This window comes from Scyliorhinus torazame, chromosome 8 (genome assembly GCF_047496885.1).
Source record: "Scyliorhinus torazame isolate Kashiwa2021f chromosome 8, sScyTor2.1, whole genome shotgun sequence".
Lineage (NCBI taxonomy): Eukaryota > Metazoa > Chordata > Chondrichthyes > Carcharhiniformes > Scyliorhinidae > Scyliorhinus > Scyliorhinus torazame.
This window is the reverse complement of record NC_092714.1, coordinates 219,598,015-219,618,360: the sequence shown is the minus strand read 5'-3', so window position 1 is coordinate 219,618,360 and position 20,346 is coordinate 219,598,015. Positions and strand designations below refer to the sequence as shown.

Here is a 20,346-nt window from a genome sequence, read left to right as displayed (position 1 = left end):
TTAGAGGTTTCAGAAGAATTCTGGTGAAGATTTTGCCAGCGATAGAAAGAAGTGAGATTCCTCTTTGATTGCCTAAATATTGGTGAGATCCTTTCTGTTTCTGCAGTTGGACAATGGAGATGTCTTTGCATTCTTTGTGGGATTGTTCCTTTCTCCCACATAAGCTGAAAGAGTTCAGTAAATTTCTTGGCCAGGCATGGATATGGGGTTCAAGCACCATTGATGAGATTGTGGCATGGGTTTCACTTGAGAGAGGCCTGAAGGTGGTGGGATGTGCTTTGGGAATTGTTGCAGCAGCTGTTGGAAGGGTACCCTAGTCAGACAGGGAGTGCCGAAGTGCAAAGGGAGTCATTTATCCTTGAGGAGAGACCTCCAGCAAGGAGGAGAACCTGAGCTGGAGGGGAGATGCGCGAACCCAGATCAAGAAAACAGTAACCTGCAGGGGCCACCTTGAGATGGGAAGCGGCAGAAGACTGCAAAGGGGACTGTGAGCAAGCGCTATCATGGAGGCAAAGAAAACCTGTGGCCCTCACTTTCTATGCCTTAGGTTCATTCCAGAGGCCCACTGGAGACATGTGACATCTCCCAATCAGCCGTACACCTCTTCTACATCAAGGTAGTGACCGATGGTCTCCTCTGGAAGGCCAGCCAGTATCTAGATTACCAAACTGTCATGGATAGTCAGACTGAGGACAGCCAGAGGATTGTGCTTTTGCAGGCCAAGCAGGCAAACCCTCTGCTTCCCAAGCTGAAAAACATACGAGAATTAGCATTTCCTTCCGCCTCAGAAGCGGCTTTCAAGCCTGGCAGCCCCATCCCAGTTTTTGGAACTGCCTTAACTGTATTTTTCTACTCCTATCCTTCCCTCTTCCATTCCACTCTCCTGCCACCTCCTCTTCTCCTTTTAATTTCTATTTTCTCCTCACCTCCTATCCGCTTTGCTTCTCTCCTCTTGCCTTTCTCTCCCTCCGTTCTTCTCTCCCACTTCTTCTACCCCTCTTTTTTCACCCTTTTCAGCCTTTACCTTTCTAATCTTTCTCACCACTCATTCCTATCCCTCCCTTCCCCTTAATTCCCACTTCTCTCCTTTTCTCCTCTTCTCCCCATTTCCTCTTCACCCACTTTCTCCATCCCATTTCTTTCCCTTCCTTCCTTGAACTGGCCCCTTCCTCCTACCTACTTTGAATTGAATACATCACTGGGATTTCATTCTCCATAAGCAACACCAAGAGAAAGTGACTGTTCAGAAACTAATCTGTAAGGAATTCTCCTTGAAGTCCATATAAGTTCACACTTTTTGTGTGTGATGATTCTACCTCATATTCCACAAGGAGTATTTTCAGAAATGCTATTCTTTATTATCATGGCCTCTGATGAGATGATGGAGATGACCTCCTATTTCCCACGGAAATTATGGGCGGGATTCTCCGACCCCGGGCCGAGTCAGAGAATCGCTGGGGAGGGCGCGATTCACATGACGCCGATTCTCCGGTCGCCGGAGATTTGGCGCCGATGCGGCGCCGAGGGCACCACCCGGCAATTCTCCGCGCGTGATGGGCCAAGTGCCCACCGAGATAGACCGAGTCCTGCAGGTGCCATTCACGTGTGGTCCTACCTGGCGGGACCTCGGCTTTCATCCTGCGGGGGGGCAGCCTTGTGTGGGGATCCGACCCCGGGGGGGCCTCCACCGTGGCCTGGCCCGCGATCAGGGCCCACCAATCGGCGGGCCGGCTTGTCCTGGTGGGGGCCTATGTTCCTCCACGCCGGGCCCCTGTATCTCTCCACCATGTTGCATCGAGGCCAGTGCGGAGAAGGCAACCAGCGCGCATGCGCAGACCCGCAGCGCCCATTTGACGCCGGCATCGGCAGCTGGAGCTGCGTGAGTCGCTCCAGTGCCGTGCTGGCCTCCTATAGGGTGCAGGATCGCTGCTCCTAGGGGCCTGTTGACGCTGTCGTAAAACGCCTCAGGATCAGAGAATCCCACGCTATGTTCTTTATCTTCTTTCAGCAGCAGTCATATTCATTTGGCATTTCCAAAAATGAGACTCATTTTGAAATGCTATATCCCTTTTACCTTGATAACATAAATTCAATATTCTGAAGAGAAAAATTCCAAAATATTTTTTGACTTGAGCTAGCCTTGGTGTTGACTCTTATATATTTTCTGTACTTTTTCATGTAACCAAAAATCATGACCTATGCCTGTCACGTGACTACAATCTTGTAACTGTGACCTCTGTGAAAGGTCACCCAGATTACAATTGACATTCAGTACGATAGTACATACTCGAGGCTTGCAATCTAAACAATATGGCATTCTGCGTATATTTAGTTTTTTTTTCATCTCCACTGTTTCTGAAATCTGTCTGCAACAGGGCACATGCAGTTGTACGATTTTCCAACGTAGAAAGCGGAAGAGGTCTGTAGGACTGGGACCTTTGCCGTTGCAATTCTTAATCAACCTAATTCAGCCTACTGCTCTCATAACTGTGGCATATGTATATTTTAATCAATAATCAGAGCTACCCATTGTATTTGGAAAGCATTTTTGTAATGAAGCTTGAGTTTCATTTTATTGCTCTATTGCCTTCAGAGGGACTCTGAAAAGCTTGTTTCTTTCAGTTGTTCCAAAATAATTTTGTTATGTTTCTCTCAAGTTTAGCCAGCAGCTGCCCACCTCTTAACTTTAAGAACTCCAACCTCAGTCATTCTTTTTTTAAATATAAATTTAGAATATCCAATTCTTTTTTTCCAATTAAGGGGCAATTTAGTTGGGCCAATTCACCTACCCTCCACATCTTTTTGGGTTGTGGGGTTAGACCCACGCAGGCACGGGGAGAGTGTGCAAATTGTACATGGACAGGGACCGAGCCCGAACCCTCAGCAAGCCATTCTTTATCTAGTGATATTCTACATCTCCTGATCTCAAATGGAACTCTAACATCATCTCTAACTTTAATTACCAACAACAAAGCTTTCTTTCATTTTTCTGTGCCCAGCATTTCCTCTCTCAACCCCAATTAACTCCTTATAAAGCCAAGGTTTGTGGAGACTTGAATATAGCTCCAATATATGGGGAAGCTATTCGAACAATGCTCCCAAACTGCTGGATAAAACATAAGAAAAGGTTGTCATCTGAAAGGTACACCCTATCTGCTCTTCAACCTTTAACCATCTCTATTGCAAACATTTTTGTATCATGCCCTGGATTTGCCTAGTAACACCAGGATCATAAATTTAACAAGACATAATAAGATACAACCCACACCAGCAACAAGTAGAAATCTGCCTACCGACAGCAGTAGCCAGTATTCAAAAGGCTGGATGAGATGCATCTCTCCCAGTAACAAGAGTAGAAGGCATTTTAGATAAGAATCAGATGTGAATAGCTTATTGGTATCCACAGCTTACCTAGATGATTTGGAGATCAGTGAAGTATACACACGCTAATGTCTAGAGTCAAGGGATTTGATAGGGGCATACAGTCAAATATACAGAAGGCAGAATCAAAGTGGAACAAAGGTATAATTGTCAAGACCACAGAAGGAAGGGAGGCCAGTTGACACCTAGCAGCCTCAGAAGCAGACAAGCCAGTTTCAAGCTAGAAACCTGGAGGCCACATTTTACATCTAACAGCCTCTAAAGCTTGGAGCCAAGGCAGTGCAGAAAACCTTTGTGACAGCAGTTTAAATATCTTCGCTGGACCAACAAGGTGTTTCCCAGAATTGAGTTTCCTCCCTTTATTGTGTGGTAACTATAAGCTGGTTTTCACATATAGATTTATTGCTGTTTGGGAAACAATTTGGGGAAGTATTTTTTAAAAAAATATTTTTATTGGTGTTTTGAGTTACAGATACAAAAAAAACAGAACAGGAAACTGAGTTTTGCTTGGAACGCAATGCAACAACGGTAATAATAACCAACAATAGGAACAACAAGATTTCTTTTTAAAAATCCACAATTTAGTGTGGCCAATCCATGTACCCTGCACACCTTTTGTGTTGTGGGAGTGAGACCCATGCAAACATGGGGAGAATGTGCAAACTCCACATGGACAGTGACCCGAGGCCGGCATCGAACGAGGGTGTGTGACAGCAGTACTAACCACTGCGCCACCGTGCTGCCCAAGAACAAGATTTGAGCACCTCACTGTCACTGTAACCGTGACGAGAGCTCCAATGCTTCTTAATATTTACATCTATACTTTAGTGTTTGATATTTACACTGGTTTGCCGGGGTTCATCCTCCCAATTCCTTCCTTGTTCCTTGCGAGCTTCCTCCCTCTGGATGGCTTTCCCTGTCCCCCCCTTTTCTGCCCCCCTCCCTACCCCTCCCTGGCTCCCACCCTAGCTTATACCCCTCCCCCGTGGTTGACGACTGTATGCAAACAGATCTGCAAAGAGGCTTGTGAATTTATTCCATGTGCTGTGGAATCTCTCCTCGATCCTCTTACTTCAAATTTAATCTTTTCTAGCCTCAGGAATTCGGCCAGATCTGAGAGCTACTCCCGAGGCTCAGGGTGGAGTTGCTGACTTCCAATCAAGTAGAAGTCTCAGCCTGGCGATCAGTGAAACGAAGGCCAGGGCATCCGCCCCTTTCCCTGTCCAGAGTTATGGGTGCTCTGACACCCCAAAAACTGCCACAGACAGGCACGGCTCCATCTCGAACGCCACCACCTTGGACATAGCCTCAAAGATGGCTGTCCAGAATTCCCTGAGTCTGGGGCAGAACCAGAACGTGTGGGTGTGGTTGATCAGAACCCACTGACACTGCTCGCACTTGTCTTCCACCTCCGGAAAGAGCCCACTCATGCATATCTTGGTAAGGTGTGCTCTGTGCACCACCTTGAGCTGCATCAGGCTTAGCTCGGTGCAGGAGGAGGTGGAGTTGACTCTGTGCAGCGCTTAGATCCAGAGTCCTCCCCCTACGTCCAAGCCCAGTTCCTCCCCCCATTTTCGTCTGGTCTCGTTCAGTGTAGTCCTGAACCTTTCTATAAGTCGTCCATATATGTCGCCGCATTTTCCGTCTCCTAACCATTCTATCATCGTGTCCAGGTTTGTGTGTGCGGGTCTCTCGGGGGAGCGTTTTCATCTCCTTGCGGAGAAAGTTACAAGGCTGTAAATATCTGAGCTTGTTCCCTTTCGGGAGTTGGAGCTTCTCTGTAAGTTCCCCAGGTTCGACAGCCTGAAGTCAATGTACATGTCCTCTGTTCCCCCCCCCCCCCCCCACGTCCCAAATGTGGTGACGATCCTCACCCGTGCAAACCTATGATTGTTGCAGATGGGGGACATCTTGCGCAGTTCGAAATGGCACCTAAACTGGTTCCACATCCATAGGGATGCTATTACCACCGGGCTCCTGGATTGTGTGTGTGGGGGGGCTGGGAGTGGCACTGTGGCCAGTGCTCTGAGAGATGTGCCCATGCAGGAGGCCTCCTCCATTCGGACCCAGTCAACCTCCGGCTCCCTTAGCCATCTCCTCACCCTCTCCCCATTGGCCACCCAGTGGTAGAACAGAAAATGTGGTAGGTCCAGGCCTTCCACATGCCACACTCGTTGTAAAATGGACTTACATATCCTAGGAACCCTCCCAGACAATGTCCATGATTAACTTGTTGACCCTGGTGAAGAAGGATTCATTTTGACCCTCTGTACCCTTCCAGCGAGTGAAAGAGGGGGTGAGTTCCACCTTTGTAGGTCCCTCCTCACCTCCTCCAGGCTGGGGAGGTTCCATTTGTGGAGCCTCTTCCAGGTGTTATGGGAGTGTCCCTTAAAAAAAATGTTTTTGTCTTATCACATAGCTTCAGTGATGTAATTGTGTGGGTGGAGCTGGGTCTGAGTTTTTACTTTCGTTTTTGAGTTGGGAGCTGGCTGTGGCTCTGAGTTTTACTTTCGCTTCGAGTTTGACCTAGTTTTGTATTGCACAGGTTGGAAAGAAGTGTCTCTCTATCTTCAGTTTAAAAGTTGTTTCCAGATTACTTGATAACGGTTTTCTTGAAGGAATTCAAACCTGCTGTTTTGGAAAGGAAACCGGTGTATCCACACCTAGTCTTAAAGCTAGTAATGGTGCCATGTGTTGGGCCACACCTTTGAAAAGGGGTTTCTGGTTTATGGGATCTTGTTATTAAACTGGAATAGTTAAAGGGGGGAATTTATTAAGGGTGATACATAGGTTACTGTAGCTGTGTGAGGTATTTATGTTTGTCGTTGATAAAAGTGCTTAATGTGTGTGTTTATAAAAATGTTAACTAAATTCGTAGAATAAAGCTTGTTTTTGATTAAAGTGCTTGAGGCCCCTGTTGAATAATACCTGAAAGGCAGGCTCTTGTGCTCACCATAACCAAAATCGATAAACAGTTGTAGGTCAGGTGAACCCCATGGAGTACTTTGGAGTTTTCTAAACCCTGGCCCATAACACAGGTATGGGCCACTTGGATCCCCAGGTACCTGAACTTGGTTTGGGTTATTTTGAATGGAAGTTCCTACAGCTCCTCTCCATCCTCACTGGGGTTTACTGGGAAGATTTTGCTTTTCCCCAGGTTGAGTTTGTAACGTGAGGAGACGCCGAACTCACTAAGGTGTCCAGTTATCTTTCCCATACTGGTTAGGGGGTTCAATACATAGAAGAGCTCTTGTCTGAACCATGGTCTTGAGGCCCTCAGCCATGGCGCACTGAGACTGGGTCATGTCCCTCAGCGGGTGAGGCATGTCACTCACTGCCTCTGTCATGTCCCTCACTGCTTCTCTCATGTCCCTCACTATCTCAGTCATGTCCCTCACTGCCTCTGTCATGTCCCTCTGTGACTGGCCAAGGTCAGTCAACGCCAAGCCATTGTTCACTGTACCCTCAGCCATGACCCTTTGTGAGTGGACAAAGCTCTGGAGCGCTGCAGCAATGTCCATCTGTGCCCGGAACATGCCCGCCTGTGACTGAGATCCCATGTTCTGCGCCTCAGCCATTGACCACAGTGTGCCCTTAGCTTTGAAATTGACTGGGGGCAGGTCTTCTTTGAGCCATCTTCTTGGCTGGAATGAGTGTGTGCTGAATGGAGCGCCTATAAGCAGCTCCTGCTTGTCGGGCACTTTGATGTTAATCCCGGCCGTAGCGAATCAAATGGCAGCAGAGCGGGGAATCGCAACCTGTTCACGTAGGCAGAGTGCTGGCCCATTTACATGATCTGAATTTGCTCTGAACAGTGCACCCAGTGGGAACGCGAGTTGCACGTAATTCAGTTCCAGCGGGAGAAGATAATCTCCGAAATGGAGAATCCTGCCTGAAATAACTGCCAAAAAAGATAATGGAAGACTAACTAAGACTCCGTCCCATCCAAAAAAGGAAAAGAACTTTTGCCCCATAATACACAAACCGTTTGCATTTATATGGCAACATGCTGCAAACCTTATTGTGCATACACCTATTCCACCACATGTTTCATTCTTTCTTCACAATATTACTTCATGTTTTTTCAAATATTTTTCTCAGTTCTTTCTTCTAACTCCTCGCTATAGACCTTGTACTTGTTTAATGTGACAATTGGCATGCAATGTGTTGAAAAGCAGGAACACTAATATCAGATTCAAAGTTCTGACCATTCCTATTTTCTGTCACTGTTTCCTCCCCTCTTCAGTGGACTTTCCAGAAGCTCTTTAACTGAACCATGGTATTACCGTGTGGTTTCCATGTTCGCTGACCAATTGGGGAGGGCAGGTGAGGTGATGTGTCAATTCTTTCAAAGCAAGAATTTCTAACTCAAGGGCATGGGTTATAATGACTGGCCTGCACGCGAATTTCTGGGACTGCAGCAGCCGCAGGAATAGAGAGGTGACTTGGGAGGTCTGCTACCCAGGTCTCTTACTCTCACCTGGAGGCCCTGCAACAGGATCTGAGGGACTGAACTGGGGTGATCATTCTCAAGAACAGAAGGAAAGAGGACAACCTCTCCACCAAAGCAGGTGTCGATGGAAATGGCTGAGGAAATCAGCAGATGTGTGGTTCCTTCAAACTGAAGGTAGTTCACCAAGGACCTCAGGAGTGTGAGTAGTATACCAATTTCATGTGCCAGGTCCCACACTCTGACTTTTCCAGTATTCTCCTGCATAGCACACCTCAGAACAACATACCGCACATCTCCACCTGCGGGTTTCCGGCGACGTGGGGTGGCATCAATGGGAATCCCATTGACAGCAGTGGAAGCAGAGAATCCTGCCGCCAGAGAACAGCGTGCCACCTCCCACCACCAAGAAACAAGCGGCTGGGAGACCGGAGAATCACACACAGTGTGTTTCACTGAAATTGTACCTCCTCTGCACTCACTTTATATACCCTGGTGAGTTCCGCACAGCTTGGAAAATCAGTTCACTGCCTGTTAAATGAAGAATTTAATTAAAACAGAACTTAATTGCTCGTTATCACGAGATAAAGCGTTCCCCAACAGCTACACACTTAATCCCTGCATGAACCCAAACAAGCATCCTGTTGCCTGTGAAAATTCCCACTTCCCAACCTCACCCCCCTCCACTAGGTTGTTACCTAGTTTCTCATCAAATGGAATCGACGTCAGTAGTCTTGCTGTACAGCAGAACTCAAAGCAAAGAATGTTGGATTTTTGGTAAATTCAGGTGAACCAGAGATTTTGTAGCAGCTTATCTCTGAAGTGACTAGGCTTGGCTTCAACTCTCGGCCCACACAAGAGAGGAAAAAATGGGTCTGCAGACCATTCACATAAATCTTGCACTCAAAATAAAGATAACTACTTCTCTGTTGTATTGATTTTTCTCCCTACTTATCTTTGTCACTGTATGATAATTGAGTGAAGAAATGTCTAAGAAAAATAAATGTGTGCACTCACACGTTAAAGTTGAGTGTGTATAGTTATTGTAGAATTTATCTAGTTTCTATTCCACATGCAGTTGACATGTTAACCAATTGTGCTTTGAATAATTTAAAACGTGTGATACCTATTTTCTTAGCAAACCAAAGGAGTTCGATCAAAAACTGAGAAAGGAATGTTCATCAGAAATGTTGCATGACATCTAGAATAAAAGTTTTGTGGAAGAATGAGTGGACAATTAAAGTTTTTGGTTGTTCAATTAAAGTCTTTGTCATTTTGTTCTCCTATATTTAAACATTAAGACCTTCTGATATGGGGAGAGGCCTCTGATTCAACTTACCTCAGGGTCCTGAGGAAGTCCCAACATCTGCATATCTGCAGTACTTACATTGGGAGTTTAAACTTCTGATTACCGGCTTTACCCTACCCAAATTGCTCAGAGATTCCCATGACAATGGGATTAGATGGCCAGAACCATGGAGACTTGGGCTGTTTGCCCTATATTTCAACAGTTTTGCCTCCCATGTTCATCCTCTTACCCCCTCCCTCAAATCCTGCCCAACATACACTGCCACCACTCCTCGGCAGGCTTGCCAATCTGGCCCCAGCAACATCTCAGATACCTGGTTTCGAAACATCCATGGTTCCTCATCCTCCCAGGCCTCCTGCAATACCGCAGTTGTCAACCGATCCCAGTGTAACTCAGAGGTGCTGGCTTCTCATTAGCTGGCAGCTCTATGAGGAGGGACTTCCCCTTGGAGACGGATGGAAACTGTTCCTTGTGCTAATTAATGGGCTTATGCCTGAAAAATTAAAGCAGGACAAATAGAGGCGGACTCTCCTACAACATATCTGCTGGTGTGGGGGAGCTTGCTCTCAGTGAATTTGAATTGCTGTGACAACGTACACTTTCACATGTATGTTATAGTTTGAAACTATAGATAATGATGGTAGTGGCTTCAACTTTCTTTCCATCACATGGTTGACCAGAAAACTCACCCGCTCTTACCTCCTGCCACTGGTGTGTATTACAAAAAGATTTGCAGGTTTGGCCGCACACCTTTGAAACATATCTCCTTGGCCATCAAGTCCTGGTGTGGGACTTGAACCCAGAGCGTCTGGCTCAGAGATTGGGACACTGCCCATTGCACCACAAGACCTACCAGTCTCCGCAAATAGTCCAGCCCAGCCAACTCATTCATTTTTCAGCTAAATAAAGTAGGATTGGATATAAATTGCAAGTAAATAACATATAAATAAGACTTGACACAAATAATTATTTCAGATTGTTGAATTATTATATGATGAATATAAGAAGTTGTGGTGAATATAAGAAATGGTCATACTTGATAGTTTTGATTTTTGCAGTAATAATATTAAAACCTAGGTTAAAATGCTTACAGACATTAAGCTGGATTCTCCGAATTTCAGGCAATGCCTGATGACGGACGGCATGTGAACGATGGCGTTTTACTACCGAAAATCCGGCACAAAATAGTCACCGATCCTCCGTTTGGTGGGGGGCTAGCAGGCAGGCAGCGTAGAGCACCCGGCTCTAGCTGTCGATACAGCCGAAGAATTGCCGGGTCCGTGGCTGCGCACGGCGGCGGCCGCACCGTGCAACATGGCGCCGGCCACACGCGCACCCGGCCTGCGAAATAATGACCCCCTTCCGGACCACCCCCCAACAGTGACCCACCCTGCCAAAGTCCGCGGATCGGCTCTCCCCGACTGTGGCGGCGCTGGACTCAGTCCGCATCCACTACGCCGAGTTCCCGACAAATAATTGCATGAGAGACCCATGCCGTCGGGGACTCGGCCAGTTGGAGGCGGAGCATCGGAGCTAGGACCTCAGCAAGTCCTGAGGCCATCGATACGGCGATTTGGAGGGGGTGGAGCATCGTGAAAGAGGCGCGCCCCCAATTTTGGCGCAAACGTTGATTCTCCGGCCGATCGCCAAATGCATCGATGACCGAAGAATCCCACCCAGTATGTCTGTTAGAGCTAAGATTAAAAGTGAGACAATCAATGATTTTTGCAGGGTAAGTGTTTTGCTAACAGATATTAAAAGCCATTTTACCTGTTGCAAATAGAGAGCTAATGTAATGTTGTAACAATTTGAGCCTGGCTAAACAAATTAAGGCACATCTTGTAACAAGAGACAAAAGAATGCTGTGTGCTTTTGAGTGCAGCTGGTGTAGCAAATGGAGCGGCCAGGTCTGTCTGGACAAAGGGGTTGCTTCCAGTACTCTAAGCTGAGCAGAAGGTTTTCAGCTTGGTCCTAAAAAAGTTTCTCTCTCCAAGGTCTCTGCACCAAGATAAGCAAGTAAAACTTGGTTGTTGACTTTATACATAACTGGTATTTAAAATATATGGGTTCCTTAATTGCAATGTGGAAGCAGGTTTCAGGAAGCAAGTTAAAATGTTGCAACTGTTAACTACATAGCTATTTCTTTGTTGTTAATGTGCTTAATTCTCTGTTCAAATTTAAAGTTTGTTTTAATATAAAAGCTGTCTACTAGTCAGTGTTATCACTCCTGTGTGTAGTAACATTTCTTCACAGCTTTACCAAATGCAAAGAGTTGGCTTCTAATCCGGGATCTTAAACAAAATTGGGATTCTGGTCAGGACCCATAGCAATAACCAAACAACATGTGCTGTTTGGTACAAACTAAGAGTAGAAATAATTTTGCCATGTGATGATAATGATAATGCCACAATATAATATGCATTTTGTTCGGAAAATACTCTTTGAAAAATAAGAGTATAAATTGGGTCGAGAAACAATGGGATATAGATTCACAAATCACTTCATGTTAATATGGTCATCAAAAAATCAAACAGCATTGGCACATTTCTGGAGGAATGGAATTGGAAAGCAGAGAAGCTATGTTGAACTTGGATAGAACTTTGGTTAGACCACAGTTGAGCACTGTACATAGATCTGGGGCAAGTTATAACCAGAAAAATCTAGCTCAGGTGTTGGGCGCATTTAACGGGGCGTTTCTCAGCGGCTGCAACACTGAGAAACATCTCGTTATTTAATGGCACTTTGCATTTTTTTTGTCTCGGGCAGTTTCTCTCCACTGAGGCACACTTAGAGTCATTTACTGCTGGCAAACGCAGCAGGAAAAACACCTCGCAGATCAGGGCACCATTTTGTCTGGCTTCCCAATCTCTTTTCATCCCCCCCCTTTCAGCTTCCCCCCCCACCCCTGTTTTTGACCAGGGTGCCCAGAAGGCAGTGCCAGGCTGGCAATGCCAAGGTGCCTGGTTATGACTGCCAGGGTGCCATCCTACCTTTCCCCGATCACCTGGGGTTCTCTAATGGCTGTGGCGAACCCCCAGGTGCCAGTATAACCGGTCCAGATTTATGGAAACCAGTACCAGTAGCAAGGTCTCGCAGGCATGACCATTAAGGCCTGGGTGCCAAGAGAATCCAGCAAACACATATTTAAATGAGCCTAATGGCTCATTTAAATATGCTGATCTGGATCACGCCCAGTGAGGGCGAGATCCAGATTGTGACATCTCGCGAGATTCCGTTAAATCTGATGAGTCGTTTCGAGCTTCAGAAATCTTGCCAGGTGTGTCCCGTGAGGTTCAACGGCCTCGTCCCGACATCAAGTTGGGTGCGATGAGGCCGTAGAATCGTGCCCCTGATCTCCATATTAGAAAATGGATATAAAGGTACTGGCAAAGGTGTTAAATGGGCATGTAAGGATGATACCAGAGGTTACACTTAGCAGGAAAGATTTAACGGACTGGACTCTTTCCTGGGGAAAGAAAAAGTGCTATAGGTTCTGATCAAGGCCTTTAAGATCATGAAAAGGTTTGATATTGTTGATAGAGAATATGTTGTCACTTGCTGGGGAGAATAAAAGTAAGGCTGTAATGATAGACAACTATAATATGTACAATGAGAAATTCCAGAGAAATGTCTTTCTGCAGAGACTATTTCAAATGTGGAACTCCCTAACACAAGGAATACTTGAGGAGAATAGTGTAGATGCAGCTTGATGAACACATGTGAGAGAAAGAACAGAATGTTACGTTGATAAGGTGGGAGAAATCTCACGTGGAGCATAAACATCAGTATGAACTGGTTGAGTTGAAGGACCTGTGTTGTACTGTACATTCTGTGTAATTCTGCATAGAGAACTGTGGCAATCGGCAGATTGTAACAAAGTTAAAATTGAAAATTTAAATTAATATCTTCGTATTTTATTAAAAGCATTCCTGCTTTGCTTTATATTTGTTTTAGCTTTGGAGCAACAATGTGATGAGCATCGTAAACGAGCCAAAGAATTGAAGCACAAATCACAGCACCTAAACAATGTTCTCATGACCTTGACTCCAATTGCAGCAGCACCTCCTTCAAAACGGCCTCGCCTTACAAGAGCAACGTCAGGACCAGCAACAGTGGCGGCTCATATGGTCACAACATCACAGTCAGGCCAGCTTACCTTGGCTTCTGGAGTGCCTTTGTCTCAGCTAACAAATCTCGGACAAATGGCAACTCTGTCCACCATTCCAGCCTCTGCAGTTGGCAAGATTTCACCACACACAGCAACGTTTACTGCCATGGCTTCACCATTGATTGGAGGATACAGTGTTCTGGCTTCTTCAAGCTCGGGGATACCTAATACACTTGAGATCCACCCAGAGGCATCCAATCTGACAGTCCTGAGCACGGCTGCCATCCAGGATGGTAACACAGTGTTGAAAGTAGTCAGCCCAATCCAGCTGTTCACTACAGTCCCTGGCCTCAATGCTGCGCTCCATAACACTACCCAGATGGCAACTGTTGGAAGCACACTTATGGCTTTGCCATCTACCGAAACCACCACATCAGGAGAAGGACACACCACTATACAGGTAACATCAATAAGTGAAGAACTTGAACAGAAACCATAGCCTTTTGTTTTGTTTAAAAGTCTTGTTGCTACTGAATGTAACTTTGGAGAACAGTACAAGGATGGTTTCTGTTATGCCATGGTTAAACCTACATAAGCGCCACCAAGTGGTAATTGGTGAGAATGGAAACCGCAAAATCACGGAGCAGGAGCAAGTGTCTCAACTCTTTTTCAGACTTTAGCTTAAGTACAGAAATAAAGACATTTATCAGATATGCTTGGTAGAGTTGTTTATAATGCATTTTACAGAGCTTTTCTGCACTGTATTTTGTGTGCTTTAATACCTAATTACACTCAAAATGTTGTCTAGTGTTTGCTTTAAAAATCTATAATTGACTATTAATGGCAGTTTTACTTTACCATAGGTGCTCTCACTGTTTTCTAACAATTATTTTACCGTATTGTACTGTTTGGATAATCACATGATCAATATGGAGAATTTGTAAATATTTGGCTGTTGTAAATTGTTTACATCCAATTCACTTATTGTACAATCTGCAGTGTATTTAGAATAAGGCTGGTACATGATTGCAAAGATTTAGGATTTTGTCACAAATGAAAAGCAAGCCAGACAAATACAAGCAAATGGGTACACAATAAGCAAGCTGATTTCTTTTTTTTTTTAAATGGATTTAAATACTATGTGAATTATTGCATTTGCGCTTTAGTGGCAGCCACAACATAAGGTACCATTTTTATTCATGGTGAAAGTGTGGTATTTGAATGTATGAGTTATACAAAACAAAACTGATGTAGTAGTGTTTCTACAGCAAGTTATGCTTTTCACATCATATGCCATTTTTTACACTGCTGTCTGTTTAATAAAATGATCAGATCAGTACTTATAAGCTAAACTGGTAAAACAGAATGAATCAGAAATAATTTTTATGTCACTGATCTTTCTCTCCCACATTAAATTGAAACCATAGATTAATGTTCAGTATCTTTGTACTTTCTAGTTTTTAAAGACATTGTTCCCCGAGTTACAAGTGTGTGATGTTATTAATCTATATAATTTGAGAAATGTTTACAATCTCTCAGATGAACAGTATCCTAACTGTTTAAATTTAGATTTGTCGTATTTGCAAACTTCAAAATTTTTTCTGAACATACAAACATACTCAAATTATGAGATTAATAATCAGTCAGTTTATGATTGGAGGATAAACTGTTGAATCAAATCCTTTGACTGAAGATAGGTTGCCTGTACTCAGTTTTGGAGTACAATAAGCAAAAACATCTTTGTGACTTTTTTTGATAATTGAAAAGATTTTCAGTTATTTCTTCACCTCCTTATGAAGCCCTTCTGCAGTTCACTTACTACAGTTAAAACTATGAGTGACTTACACAGCTGGCTCTTGAACTGTCTATGTTGAGATAGCAGCACATAATAAATTGCCCCTTTGGTGTTTTGGTGGGAATAGATTGACATGTACGCATCACCTCTTCACAGTTACTGAGGCTGAGATTAGTGGCACAAAACAGGAAGATTGCTGGCACAAACATAAATTCTACCGCACTGTATTGAATAATAGGTAACCGGGGGAATGAGTGATATGAATGACCTGGGTCTCCAATTTTGATCACATCAACTGAACCTTGGGATTACATTACAGTTTAGAACTCTTTTATATATACTGTCTATTTTCTGGTCAGTAAATGTAACAGCTTTTGTGAGTTTTTATCAGGGTTTGGTGAAGAATACCAATGCTTCTGGCAGTTTTTCAGGAGTGTACCATGTTCTTGCAATGCCAGAAAAAGGGATATTTAACTCCTTTGTGAAAATAATTTGTATTGAACGACAGGGGAATTCTGTGTAATCTTTCAGTATTTATCGATTGCTTTGTTAGGATTTTTGTTCCTTTTTGAAAAAAAAAATATGATCACTTTTAAGTGAAAAGTGAATTTGTTTAATGCTGCAATTTGAACAGAGCTTTCATTTCTTACAGATTTCAAAATACATTTTGAAACACAAAGAAAAAGGGATCTTTATTTGCATTTATGTAGCGCCTTATCATGTTGGACTATCTCAGAGCGCAATCTAGTTGATTCATTCATTTGGAGAGGGTGGCAAAGTAACTGAAGGGGGCCATCCCCCTTGAGGGATTCTTTCCTGACAAAACATGAAGGGAAATTGTGTTGGCTAAACCTGATCGGAGATGTTAGGAAATGAGAGACCGATGTTCAAAGAAAATGGGATGTTATTGTACAAATTGTGAATGCTCCAGAATCAAATAACTGTATGTGAAATTAGAATGTGAGCAAAACTGTCTGAGCTGAAACTTATTTCGGGAGTTCCTTAAAGTTTTGTAAAGAAAATAAAAATTGTGTAACATAGAGAATTTTTGCAAAGTATCCATTGCATATTGGTTCTTGTTCTATATTTGTGCTTGTTGACTGATTTACTTGCTGTTACTGTATTGTACTAGTTTGTGGCAAGAAAATCCATTTTCCATTTTGTACAAACTTTTATTGGCATAAATTGGGTATCTAAAAGTGTTGAAATAATAAAAACTTAATGTCTTGCTTTGAAAGAAATGCAGACTTTTTGGGGTAAGACTAAATACATTTTCTAGCTTATGTATGGCATTTCTCAGGATAAGATGAAGAATAGGCATTTAATGTTATGCCATGTAACATATAAGACAGGGATACTCACTTTATATAACTGAATAAGAAATTCAATTTTATTTTGAGCCTTTGGGATTCAATTGCCAAACTGTTCACATTTCAACGAAAACAGTAAATGAATTACTATTATTTATTTCCCTCTTTTTATTGTTATTTAATTGTTATCCTATACTATTTTAAAAACTGAGGCAACACATTAAGATATAATGTAAAACATAGCAATTGGAGGTAGGTACCTGTGCTCCGTTTTCTATGTAGTTGCACCACTTTTTACAGAATAAGAGTGTGTTCATTCAGTCTGTTCAAGACAGAAATTGATAGATTTATTTTTTTTTTTAAAATATTTTATTGAAGCATTTGTAATTTTTACAATTTAACATATTGACATTTCTAAAACAGCCGTGCAGGTTGACACGCAAAGAAAAAACCCCTCAAATAACAACAAACAATAAACCATGTAAATAGATTTCTAGAGAGTGAAAAATCAAGGGATATGGGGATAATGCAGGGAAATGGCATTGAGATACAAGATCGATCATGATCTAATTGAATGGTAGAGCAAGCAAGGGGGTGAATAGTCTACTCCTGCTCCGAGTTCCAATATAGCAAAAAGTTCAATAACCTGACCAAAGCAGACCAGGTAACTTTTAAATAAAAAGTTTCCCTTTTATTTCTTGGGTACCAACACACATATCACCTTCTTAAAGTAATAGTTGTGCGAAACCCCTTCACAATACAGTGTGGTTAAGGAGGGCACTAATTCAAGATCTCATTGTATGGTTAGCTATTTATCTCGTAGCATTTACTCGCATGCACAACCTTAAATCTCTTTCCTTCACTTCAACACAGCAATGTCAACACATTATTTCAGCTCCTCCATGCCACTTGACCCACACTTCTCAATTGCAATTCTTCATCTAATTTATTCATTCTTGTATCAGGAGAAATTGAATACAACACAAGGCAGGTTCATCTGAAGCACCTCATAATTGATGAGAAGAAGTCCATGGAGCTCATAGCAAAACAGTCTTCTGCTTTGGGAGATGGTGGGGCCAGCAGCATGCATCAGGTTAATATTTTGTGATTAATTGCTGGAAAATAAGTAGATATTCTGGTGCTTCTATAAATAAGTGGTTAGCACTGCTGCCTCACAGCACCAGGGACCCGGGTTCAATTCCGGCCTTGGGTGACTATGTGGAGTTTGCACGTTTATCCCTGTGTGCTCCGGTTTCCTCCCACATTCTAAAGATCTAAGGTTAGGTGGACTGGCCATGCTCAAAAAAGATTACCTCTTCATGTCCAAAGATATTCATGTTAGGGGGATGGTTTATAGAGATAGGGGGGAGTGGACCTGGCTATGGTGCTCTTTCAGAGGGTCAGTGCAGACTCGATGGGCAGAATGGCCTCCTTCTGCACTGTAGGGATTCTATAGAAACACTTGGGGCTGATTTTAACTCTGCACCATTGGGTAAGGTTGAATGGGTTAAAATCAAGTCCATGGTTACTTTAGTGAAATTTTTAGTTTTCATTTCAATCCAGCATCAGTCAGTGGTATCCCTTGCAGTTCATAAATGCCGCCCCATGCCAACATAGAGACCGCAGAGCCATGTGGGTGCAGCTGATGCCCTGCACCTGTGGCATGGCTGCTATGTGGGTGAAGCCCATGGCCCTGGCTTACTTGGCCCTGGTCCAAGTTGATGTACATGTGGACCCTCATGATTAGAGCATCTGTGACCTCCATTTTGCATTTGTGTGTGGCTGACTGGGTTATGCCGCACAGGTCACTCATGCTGCCCTTAAACGAGCCTGGCATAGAAATTCAAAGCAGCAGTAACTTTAAGGGCCACAGGCAATTAGTGAGCTCCTCTGCCATGTGGTATCAACTCTTGCATCACCTGGCACAGGTGGTTTGCAATCCCCTGGGACAGGAGCAGTCTTCTCTGGCATTGGAACTTTGACATGGAGGTTAGGAAGTTCGACGTCGGGATACCCTTGGCTGGTAGTGTCTCCTCCAAGGCTTCGTAATCTGTGGCCCTTCTTCCGGAATAGCAATGGCCCAGCCTCCCCTTCTCCGCCGGGCGCTGTTCCTGGCCGCATAGAGCGGTATGTCGATGTCGCTGCTGCTCGTCGATCACAATCAATAGAGTTACAACGGACCTTAAACCTATGCACCCTGGTGACTGACCCCTCCATCATGGGAAAGAGTGCCTGCCCATCCACTCCATCCATGCCCCTCATAATCTTGTTGACCTCTATCAGGTCACCCCTCAACCTCCGTTGTTCTAATGAAAACAGCCCGAGTCTATTCAGCCTCTGCATAGCTAACACCCTCCAGACCAGGGAACATACTGGTAAACCTCCTCTGCGCCCTCTCCAACCCTCCACATCCTTCTGGTAATGACCAGAATTGTGCGCAATACTCCCAAGTGCGGCCTTACCAAGGTTCTATATAACTAACATGACTTGCCAGTTTTTATACTCGATGCCCTGTCCAATGAAGGCAAGCATTCCTTATGCTTTCTTAACTATCTTGTCCACTTGGGTTGCCACTTTCAAAGATCTGTGGCCCTACCAGACCAGATCTCTCTAACTTTCTATATTCCTAAGAGTTTTGCCATTTACGGTATATTTCCCCTCTGTTAGACCTACCAAAATACATTACCTCACATTTGTTTGCATTAAACTCCATTTGCCATTTCTCTGCCCAAGTCTCCAACCTAGCTTTGTCCTGCTGTATCCTCTGACAATCCTCAACACTATCTGCCACTCCACCAATCTTGGTGTCATCTGCGAACTTACTAATCAGACGAGTTACCTTTTCCTCCAAATCGTTAATGTGTACTACTGTTGCGAATTTGTGTTCTCTTTATTTGGCTCTGAATATGGCGGTCAATATGGTCGTCTTCCTTAATTCTAATTACTTTTCGCTCTAGAGTCGGCAGGTATCTTTCGATACTGCCACAAGGTTCAAACCGAATACTGATCAAAGACTCGATACACCAGTCAGTTAGTTCAAAGTCAAATGCTTATTTACACACAGTTAAATATGCTCATGCATAAACAATACAGACTAAACTATCACTACTGCTAAAACCTATACTTAGCTTTGGCGCCCACTCAGTCAGAGAAACAATGGCCATTGTTCGGTTCTGAGGCTGCTGGGGTTGAAGTGGTGAATGGGAACAGCTAAGATCGTCTGTCTGGTAGCGTGCGTTGACCTTGGACTTACTTGTTCTTGTGCAGCTGTTGGTCAGGTCTCTCCTCGGTGAGAATTCCGCGGAGCCAAGAGAACGATTCTCTCTTGGGGTATCCTTCTTATACCCAAAACGGGCTTTGCGCGCTTTTGGGTGGGCCATGAACTTGGCCCCAATTAATTGGGCCGTTTCTCAATCATTCCTATCGATTTCCTCCAATAAAGGGGTGGGTGCCCTGATGGCTGGGCGTGTCCTAGGTGGCCGTTGGCCTGCTTTGTTCTGGTCTTCTCTGGCGCCGGGGTGTCTGCCTTGGTATTGTTTACTTAAATGTTACTCTTTTGTCCCCGGAGATGGCTCATTAATATGGTAATGGCTTTGCAGTTTCGGTCTTGTCTGGGAGCTGCGGCTCCAATCAACAGACAAATTCTGCACCTGCTTGCTTTCTCAGTATTGTCCATTTTCCCTGCAATCTTTGCAAAGTGTCCATTTTGTAATCGGGAAGTGGCCATCCCAGATGGCTACACTCCCTCCTTGTGATCCTCAACGCGAAGCGTGAAGGATCACATTACCGAGTCGTCTTTGTTCTCTGACCAAGCGGGCACCCATAAGCACTTCACGGGCTCTACACTGCCCTATCCTATGAAACGCAATTTTTACCTAAAATCATTTTACTTACATACATCAGTATAAAACTCTACAGGGCGCTATGACATTCAGGCATGCATTACAAAATAAAAAAACTGGAACCTCTAACTATCCTCAATAAACTATCCTC

At 44.0% G+C, this 20,346-nt stretch overlaps 1 protein-coding gene across 2 annotated transcripts in view; it reads left to right on the top strand.

Moving 5' to 3' along the window:
• The window catches only part of gmeb2 (glucocorticoid modulatory element binding protein 2), a 119,314-nt gene extending 102,804 nt beyond the window's left edge, over positions 1-16,510 (top strand). For both annotated transcript variants that reach the window (XM_072514777.1, XM_072514776.1), the window contains exon 10: positions 13,095-16,510. In XM_072514777.1, the coding sequence (XP_072370878.1) occupies positions 13,095-13,747 (653 nt within the window). In that variant the 3' untranslated portion in view covers positions 13,748-16,510. The remainder of the gene's footprint in view (positions 1-13,094) is intronic.
• The last annotated feature ends 3,836 nt before the right edge of the window (positions 16,511-20,346 follow it).